This window comes from Buceros rhinoceros, unplaced genomic scaffold (genome assembly GCF_000710305.1).
Source record: "Buceros rhinoceros silvestris isolate BGI_N320 unplaced genomic scaffold, ASM71030v1 scaffold3439, whole genome shotgun sequence".
In the NCBI taxonomy this organism is placed as follows: Eukaryota; Metazoa; Chordata; class Aves; order Bucerotiformes; family Bucerotidae; genus Buceros; species Buceros rhinoceros.
Genome location: NW_010429632.1, coordinates 1 through 10101, shown reverse-complemented (window position 1 = coordinate 10101; position 10101 = coordinate 1). Strand labels below are relative to the sequence as shown.

At 44.1% G+C, this 10101-nt stretch overlaps 1 protein-coding gene across 1 annotated transcript; it reads left to right on the top strand.

The window, feature by feature from the left end:
* The first annotated feature begins 317 nt into the window (after positions 1 to 317).
* On the top strand, positions 318 to 7428 carry LOC104499215 (prokineticin receptor 2). The gene is made up of 3 exons (XM_010142690.1): positions 318 to 402; positions 1908 to 2578; positions 6557 to 7428. The coding sequence occupies exons 2-3, from the start codon at positions 2088 to 2090 to the stop codon at positions 7251 to 7253; spliced, it is 1188 nt and encodes a 395-aa protein (XP_010140992.1). The 5' UTR covers positions 318 to 402; positions 1908 to 2087; the 3' UTR covers positions 7254 to 7428.
* The last annotated feature ends 2673 nt before the right edge of the window (positions 7429 to 10101 follow it).

Sequence of the window (10101 nt, the reverse complement as noted above, 5' to 3'; positions counted from 1 at the left end):
GTGCAGACCGGGATTTTGCACCTTCACTGCTCCAACTTGGTAACAAAGCCACTATGACAATTCGATGCATTCAGGGGGGTTAAAAAAGAAAAAAAAAAGAAGGGGCTGTGCTCTTTTGTCTCCATATTGCACTGCCTCTTTAAAATCAGAAATGCATGGACAGCTTCAAGGTGCCTCCCACTGAGAAAAGGCTTTAGATGCACGCACAGAGACAGCGGAGCCATCCTCCCCTGAGCAGCAGGGTGAACCTGCTTGGGAGAGAAATGATCATTCAGCGACGTCCTCTGGCTGCTTTCAGTGATCCTTTCTCTGCTCTGGTGACAGCAGCACATTTGCAGGGGGGAAACCTGGACGCTATCCCCAGGGTGCCTTAGACCTCCAAGAAGATGCGAGCAACTGCAGGTACAGTTAGCTGACCGTGTCGTGTCAGTTTGTGGATGGTTGTGTTGTCTGTATTTAGTTTAAAGCGCGCTCTCAGTATTTTGCAGGGAAACCTGTCTGAAACAGATACTGCACCTTGCTTTGACCAACAGATTTTGCATCCAAATGTTTATTTAGTAGTGCCCTTAACAGAATGTTCGCATCTCCAGACAGCTGTGTGGATGTCTTGTAAAGCAGTCAATTGTTCGAACTGTTGTTCAGTTTCAGGCTTTGGCTTTCTGTTATTCTGTTGTTCTGCAACTCTTGGTTTGAAAAGCAATGTGGGGACCGAAGTTGTACAAGAGTTTCTCCTAGAATTTTAAGTGTTGGTATAGCAGGGGCTAAGGGTGGTTCCAGGAAAAGAAAAGAGTAACAGCTCCACTGTGCAGATTGTCCTTTGTAGCCATGATGGACATTGTTCAATAGCATTTGACACCCTGAAGATCTACTGCCTCTACGCAGAAAAAGCAGTAATGCTTCCGATTCTCCTCTGGGATGGGGTGGGACTGTGCTGACAGCTGGGATTCTGCTGTGAGGATTCCCAAATGTGGCATGGGAAGGTGCAAGAAGACAGCCCTCTCAGCACTTTGATACACTGTAGAGTATCAAAAATGAGGGAGTAGAATAGATTTGTTTTCTCAGTGTGGAAAATAAGTCATTTTTTAGTATTTGGTACAACTGGCAGTACAAAGAGGGGAGCCTGTTCCTCCCAGATATCAACAATTCAAGGCACTTTGTCTTGCTTAAGGGAGATTTTCCCCTTCACCTCGAGAGCTTGTTTGTGGAAGCACTCTCCCTGTGAAGGGCAGATGTGCCTTCACAGCAAAGCACTACCAGCTGGTTCACAGGACAGAACGTTACCTATGGAAACTGGCAGAGCTCCACTGGTTTGAGAGAAGCAATAACGGATTATGCTGGCTGGAAAGGTAGTCCCCCTACTCAATTAATGGCTGCAAAAAAGGAAAGTTGCTGGCTTCGCTACTTTCTTGGGTCTTGGCAATTCTTACTTAATTAAGAAATGTACCTAGAAGCCAAGACACCAGTTCTCCTTTCATCCTCATCTACCACGTTGCTCTGACTGAAACATCTAGCATAAAGTAAAAACTTTTTCTGAAAGACACATCAGATACTTCTCAGCAAATTGAGGTGACAACTCATTTTAGTTTTTTGACCTTGCAACCACACGCTTGAAGGCTGGCAGAGGGTTAAACTGGGTTTTACACTCCTATATTGTCATTTCAGTGTGTCCTGGAAACGAAATTTCATCATTGGTAAATAAAGCTGCTGGGTGCAACAAGCAGTGTATTATGCAACCCAAGAAGGGACTGTATGATAACGGAAGCATCCTTTGACAGGATATTTCTTCCCACCACGCACGGCCAGCAATAGAGCTGTGGGGCAACACGGTGGCTATTGCTCTCCCTCAAGCACAGCATTTTTGCTGTAATTTCCTCTCAGGAAATGTTTTCCTCTTTTTGTTCCCACAGAAGACGACAAATGAGGCTGTTCCTCTATAACCTCATGGGGACAAAGACAAGGTGACTCACTGATCAGAAGGAGTCTTTGGATGAGGTCTCTCACCTGCTGTTGTCGTGTCCTGCCACTCTGGGTAATTCTAACACAAAACCCAAGGCCAGCCAAGCCTCGTGTGTCAAAAGAAGACAGACATGGCCATGGAGCAAGCTGAACATAACCGAAACACTACAATCAGCCTCAATTTTGCTGCAATCTACAATCTCCATGATGGGGATTTAACCTCCTTGCAAAACTTTTCCTTCCCTTTCAATTACAGTGATTATGACCTGCCACTGGACAGTGAAGATGACATGACCAAAACTCGCACCTTCTTTGCAGCCAAGATTGTGATTGGTGTGGCTCTGGTTGGCATCATGCTGGTCTGTGGCATCGGCAACTTCATCTTCATTGCTGCTCTCGCCCGCTACAAGAAGCTGCGAAACCTCACCAACCTGCTGATCGCCAACCTGGCCATCTCAGACTTCATTGTGGCCATCGTGTGCTGCCCCTTCGAGATGGACTACTACGTGGTGCGGCAGCTGTCCTGGGAGCACGGCCACATCCTCTGTGCCTCAGTCAACTACCTACGGACCGTCTCCCTCTATGTTTCTACCAATGCTCTGCTGGCTATAGCTGTTGACAGGTAAGCGAGGTGCTATCGCTGCACAAGGAGATGGCCACAGCTTCTGGCCTGGATGTGCAGATTTCTAGGTTTTCAACAAGCTCAGCAGTTGTGTAGGATCTGATGTCAAGGTAGGTACTATGCAGACCTTGTATCATAAAAATCTAATCACAGGAAGTCATGACATCACCCCAGAGAAACCTCAGTGGAAATTTCTTGATTGAACTTTTCAGGTGAAAAGAATATGTTGATTAACATTTAATGTTTATTAAATTTTTTTTTCTCATAAAAATACGCTTGATTCAAGTGGAGGAGAGGATTTCTGAAATATGGGAAAAAGGAGAGAGACAAATTGGAAACACCCTGAGATGAGGGTGTTCACCAGCAGTATATAATCTTGATCCAGACCATGCACCTCTAAGGAACCTTCATTACTGGCCTACACAGCTTTTCAGAGTCTAACCTCTTCTAGAAACAGTAAAATAAACACTCTTCAGCAAGGGAAATACTTGACTGGTGACACAGAATTTGACAGGTGAGATCCCAACAGGGTTGTTGCCTTACAGGATATTTCTTTCTTCCTCTAAGTTATTTTTCCCAGGGATTTTGGGTGCAAAAGAAAAATAAGAATTCTGTGTGGCCTGCAAATCAGAGCTCTTAGTCTCTGTCATGCTGTACTGAAAAAACCAAGCAATCATTAAATTAACTATTTGATAGTACTTAGCTCTTAAACTGGATGCTCCAACCCACAAGTGGACGCTTGGCGAGTGTGGCCAGCATGCTCCTCTCCATTAAAATACTTTTCTCTCATACTCTCCCCTTTCTTTACATGCCATTCTGAGGATGGCACAGTGACAAGTCAGGAAAGACCCACAGGTCATTTATGGCACTGTCCAGAAAACGATAAAATGCTACACCAACACAGTTTAGCAGAGATTTTCCTACAGTCTTCACAAAGGGGGAGACAGAACATAAAGACATCCGCCTGCTGCACTACCTGCTTTATGCTGCAGTCCTGAGATATTTCTATGCCTGCCTCTCACTCCAGGAATTTTAACAATATAATTTAACTATATTTTTTCTTATGACTCCTGTTCTCTTAAGCCTCGTGCACCGCAGACTCTGAGGGACCCGGGCACTGACGACCAGCTTTATGCTGACCTAAGTCTGACACAACTGACTCACAGAAAGCCAGAGGCTCACAGAGTAACCTCTTCACAGAAAGGCCATCACAATGTCACCTTTTGTGTGACATATATATATTGTGTGACAATATATATCTCTGTATACCCTCTGCATATACACACTGTATGGTTCTCAGCCCACCTTTTCCACAGTTTCTTTTGTGTGCCATGTTATGCTCTAGTCTAATGGTGCCTAGTTTTTGGTACCTGATCCACAAGGCAGCGCAGGAGCAGTTAACTCTGATGATGGTTGTATAGATACAGCTTGTGCGCGGCTCATTCAGCTGTTACTGACGTCAACAGAAGCTTGTGAGAAGACTCTGGGGAAGTTCACAGATGTTTTGCCTGGTGTGGGAGAACGGACAATCAGCTCCTATGAAACAAATCCTTAATGTGTCTAACAAAATAACTTTTGAACAGCAGCTGAGAACTCAGAGTTAAGCTTCTAAGCAATACCATGTGTGCATCACCATTTCCTATCACTTACCTTCTTCGACTTCTAAAACATTTTCTTGGAAAGCTCTGCTAGCACATCCCAAGCTGATGAAGTAACATGGGTCACCGAGCCCTTATCCTCCCAAGAAATCACAAAATTTCTAGCACATGTCCCCACGCATCCTTAAAAACAATCCTGGAAATGATTCATCACTGAAGTTTGTTGTAAGAACACACTGTTTTGGTTTCACTGCTTTTTTTTTTTTTTTTTTTTTTGAGGGCTTTTGCCTTGGTAAACAGAGATAAACTTCATTCATTTAACAACCAACCATTTCATGTCGGTTACATCATGTGGGTTGTTGACTCCGGTCTCTAAAAAGAACAGGCTCCTAACAAAAGTGTTCTCATGTTTAGATCATTTAAAAGGGCTCACCTGTGTAGAAAGGGTAAGCCTGTCACACCAGGTTTCCCTCAGGTAGGGCTCTCTTTCATCTTCTTTGATGTCTAGCCACACAAAATGTAGGGATTTCATGTATTTAAGGCCACATCTACACTAGAAAATAATACAATGTGAAAGGACAGGATCCAAAGAGCAAGAGCCCATGCGAGGGGCTGTAACTGTTCTGGGGGATTTAGCTTTAGCTGGGTCCCCTGGATGGAACACCCCTGGGGATTTAGTTGTGTGTTCTGTGCACACTTTTGGAGCACACCTTCCAGGACAGTCTCATCTGAATTGGTTCCTGTGCTCCAGGACCACTCTGCAGTAACAGCCCCATTGTGGTAAGCAGTGACACTCAGGAAACGCACCAGAACAGCTCCGTCCTGACTCTCTCGCAGAGATTTACCTCACCCAGCCAAACGTGCTGCTGAGTGGATACGTTCTTACGAGTGCCTACACATCCATGAACCCACCACTGTGTTTCCACAGGCCTGATCTAAAAATATTCACTTATCAGCTCCACAATGAGGCTGAGTAATTCTGCTGCCCCTTGACATCAGCCTGCACTACGAAGAGTGATGAGCAATTCATCTGCGTCCAAGATCTGGCTGATGAAAACCACCACTGACTTTCCATTGTATTTTAAAATTAATATATCCCATGGATGATACCTATAGATAATAGATACGGACAAAAAAGCCTCTCAATGAACGAGAAATTTCACCGCTTGAAACAATCCTTTGTGTCAAATACAATTGTACTGGGAGCTCTGTGGTGTCTCTGATAAAAATCTCCTTCTAGCAAAAATATCCTCACCTTTCCGAGACAGTGTACTCTAATATAAGCCCTTCGTACATCTACAGCTGCTTAAAAAATGAACCCTCCAAACTCCAACCAAACCGTATTTGGGCCTAGCCCCTTCTTAACTGAATCGAGGGCAACCTACAGTTCTTGCAAGGACTGCACTTCCATTTCTCCACTCTTCACGGTGTGCAAACACTGCAGTGCAACTTGTGGCTTTACAGTGCAAGTACCTAACTCAAGTTTCGTGGTTTGGCATATTCCTTAACACAACGTAGTTAAGATTAAGCATCAACAGTCACCTCCAGCCAATGAAACAAAAATTTGCATGGGCAAAACCTGGATACACAGTCCTTTGTTGGAGGCTTGAAAACATGCTCCCCTGTAGCCATTCATTAGCATCAGCTTCAGCTCTTTGCACCCTGTGGAGTAACCAAGAAAATAAGAGAAACACCATGAGGCACGTTTGACCTCTTGGTAAAAAAAAAGCATATTGAACTCATTCACTGCCTAGGGAAGACATTTTCCTGATTCTACATGTTTGTCTTTTTACCTGCCTCCCACTAGGTGTGTATTACTGCATGTTTCAAACTCTAGCTTGAACACGTGCCATCCAGCAAAGAACTTCCAGATGCTATTTGTGGGATATGACATCATCTGCTTATTGCGCTAGGTCCTGCAAACATATTTGTCAGTAATAGGAATATTCACTCTCTCTCTCCTCTTCTCATTTTCCCACAACTCCCAGACATGTGATCTGTGTTAACAAGGAAAAGTTTGTGACATAAAATTGCAGCTTTCTCAGTTTGGTCATGTTAACAGGTGGGAGTTTAAGATGGAGGTCTTAAAGCCAACCTCAGACACCCTAGCATATGCTCAGGTTTTCAGACTGCCTAGTACCCGCTGTCCGAACAAACCCTTCAGCCACCCACTTCAGAGTTTCTGCCTAGATTTAGGAACTCAGCTCACAGCTGCTACTTCAGGAAATTTTCATAACTCCTCTCCTCACAGGCAAATTTGTCAGGCTTGCTCCTTAAGAATGGCAGCAATTACCTTCTGCCTAATTCTGTCCACTTGTGCTTTGAAGTGTGTTCTGACAGTGTTTGCAGACTTCATTTTGAATGTATTTGTCTGTTCCAGGTATCTGGCCATTGTCCACCCACTGAAACCACGCATGAATTATCAAACAGTCACCTTCCTGATTGCCTTGGTCTGGATCGTCTCCATCCTTGTAGCTATCCCATCAGCATACTTTGCTACTGAAACGGTGTTATTTAGAGTGAAAAACCAGGAGAAAATTTTCTGCGGTCAAATTTGGCCAGTTGACCAGCAGATGTACTACAAATCATACTTCCTCTTCCTCTTTGGCATTGAATTTGTTGCACCGGTGATTACGATGACCTTGTGTTATGCCAGGATCTCTCGGGAGCTTTGGTTTAAAACCGTACCAGGATTTCAGACAGAACAGATCAGAAAGAGGCTTCGATGCAGAAGAAAAACTGTTATGGTACTGATGTGTATCCTGACCGCCTACGTTCTCTGCTGGGCACCCTTCTACGGCTTCACAATTGTCCGTGACTTTTTCCCCACTATCTTTGTGAAAGAGAAGCATTATCTCACTGCTTTTTACATAGTTGAATGCATTGCTATGAGTAACAGCATGATCAACACCATGTGTTTTGTAACTGTAAAAAATAACACCATGAAGTATTTCAAGAAGATCATGTTGCTCAGGTGGAGATCAACATATAATGGCAGCAAATCGAGCACGGATTTCGACCTGAGAACCAACGCAATGCCAGTCACAGAGGAGGTAGACTGTATAAAACTGAAATAACTTTACTGCTGTTCTAACCTCACCTGTCCTGGAGAGGGGGTAAAGAGGAAATAATGTCTCTTCAGAAGCTTCTCCCTTGCCTGTGGAACACCCACAGCTGGTGAGAGACCTCGAAAAGCAGCCAACCTTCCATTTCCACCAGAACTTGTTGCACTGGACTGCTGTATCATCCCATGACTCAGACTGATGCTGGGCTTCAGTTCACCCACCTGTAAATTTGGGATGCAGTCACTCCTTTTAGAGTTGTTTAACATTTAAGATAAACAAAAAACTCCATGAATGCATTAAAGCATATTACAAAGATGGAAGACTGGATTGCTGATTCTAGCAATGATGCCTCTTTGTATCTTCTTAAGAGAAATATTTTAACCCCTTAGTACCTTGATTTGGTGTCCTTTTCCTTGTACTCACAAGAGGAAGGATGGCAAAAAACCCCCATTTGGTTTCATGCCATTCTTTATCCTCTCAGTTCAGCTCTTGTGATGAAGTTCCTTTGAAGTCTCAGACCACCGGCTTTCTGTTGTCCAGTGTACAGCATGCTCTTATGAAAGTCACACTCTCTACAACGCTAAAATCTGCTTCACAGCCTAGTGAAAACCTCAAGTCTCTTTCTGTGATGCCTTGTTTAAGAATATTTTATCAACATTCCACTTGGTCATTTTATGTAGAGTGTTACTCTGTTTAGAAGATATTTGGAAATGGCACAGCTAGACATTGAAGAGCCCTGTTCCCTTTCACCTCCAGGCAGCCTGTGGCCAGCTTCTGCTGCCTCGAGTTACTAAGCCCTTCACAGAATCCATCACAAAATCATAGAGGTGGGGAACAATATCTCCAGATTGTCTAGTCCACCCCTCTGCTCAAGCACAGCCAGCTAGAACAGGCTGCCCAGGATTGCACCCAGTTGGGCTTTGACTGACTCCAGTCACCCTGGACCACCTGTGCCAGTGTTCCACAGTCCTCACAGTAAAAAAAAAAAACCAAAACCAAAAAGTGTTTTCTTATGTTTAGATGGCATTTCATGGGTTTTGACTTGTTTCGCAGTGGACCCATACAAAAGTATAGCATATCAGTGTGAGAAAATCCATCTTAGACACCTTACCAAGTCTGTGTGCACCTTCAGAATAAAATACAAGTAGGGACAAAACTGCACAGAGATCCTGAGACAGTTGGTCTTTCTGTAAGCAATGGAGACAGACTCCAGGCTTCAGCAAGCCAGTCCCTGGTCGCTCCGGTCAAACGTGAGTAACCAACTCCAGACAAATGCAGACAAATTCTGCATTGCCTCTCCTAGTGATGTTTTGACTATTCTGATTTTGTGCAGGACAGGTGAAACACCAGGACAGGTGTTTCTTAACTGATAATCATGACAAAGCAGGTGACAGTAGCAGTCATGCCTACGCATTTAAACGACGTGTAAGATATCATGGACTTTTGTGTTTCGAAATCAAGTCTTTTCTATCGTGATGACAAATGCTTCCTGTTTTGAAATCTGTGGTACCTCCTACTCCTGGAGTAAATGGTTTTTGTAAATAATTTGTCTAACTGTGACCTTAAAGTGAGCAGCAAATCCTGCTAATAAAATAGTAAACATGGAGTTAATATCAGCAGTGTGAATTATTTTTTATATTTTTTCCATGGCCATAATTTTCTGACCTTAGTGTCTAATATGAATGATCCTGTTTCTGCTAAAGAAAAACAAGCAGGCTGACCAACTAAATTCCAAGGAAAAAGAATATTCAAGTCCACTTAAATGCTTGGATCCTCTCTTCATTAGCTGCTCTGAAGAAATACACACCAGAGAGGACCTCATCATTTGCTCTGTTAGGCAAAACAGTCACTGAAATCATTCTTCAAAATGACAGTTTTGAATAGGGGTAAGTACCAAATTCATTTCCCAGACTATCATAGACATTTAAAGACCAGAGAGTTGCAGTATTTCATCATCAAGAGGCTTAATCTTGTAATTTCTCTGGAAATCTCAGTTTCTTCTGAAACCTGTACCCACTACTGAGGATTAGCTAGCAATGCTACCTGTTATTAGAGTGCCCTGATACTCCTCCATCCTATTTTTCCTAGACTTCTCTTGGTGCAACAAAGCCCAAAACCTGACAATTTTCCCCACCTGAAAACACACCGAGGGCTGAGTTATAAAAAAACCAAAAAGCTCAACCCCCACCAAGCAGTATAGTTCCAAGCAAAAACTGGGGGAAAAAATTGCTTTAAAATTCTGGAAATTATTTTGAGAGCTCCAGGAGAGCTCTTCTGGTTCAGACTCCCCAGTGTTCTCAGCCATCACCAAATCCCTGTCCCCGACGAGGGCAGTAAAACAGCAGTTGCTACAGCCCCTGCTGTGGATTTAGGTTTTGGGGTCTGAAACATCACTGTATCTGGACGTTTTGAGGCTTTCCCGGCAGCAAAGCACTGTTTCAGTGTGAACCACTGGATAAGGCAGGAGAACAAGCTGTGCTTTGCCCTCAACTGCCTTTGCTGTCAGCAGCATCCCAGAGAAAGGGGGATTCCCACTGAGCAAGGCCAGCAGTCCCCTGCTCCCTCACCAGAGCAGCCAAGCAGTCACATTGCCCTAAGCCTGGGTCTGCACCAACTTCAAACACCCAAAAACTGCCCATGGTTTTCACTTCCAGAGACCAACAACTGCTCCTAAACTGAGCTCCAGCACCCAGGGGCCCAGGGCAGTGAGCCAAAGGGCCTCACACAGGGACTGACATCCCACACAGCATTCTGGTCCCCACAGAACTCATTTTGTCTAGAGAGTGACAGGGTATGGCCTGCTCCATCTCCAGGGCTTGCCTGCTGTCCCTGGCTGCACTGAAATGGAGAATTTAAAAGA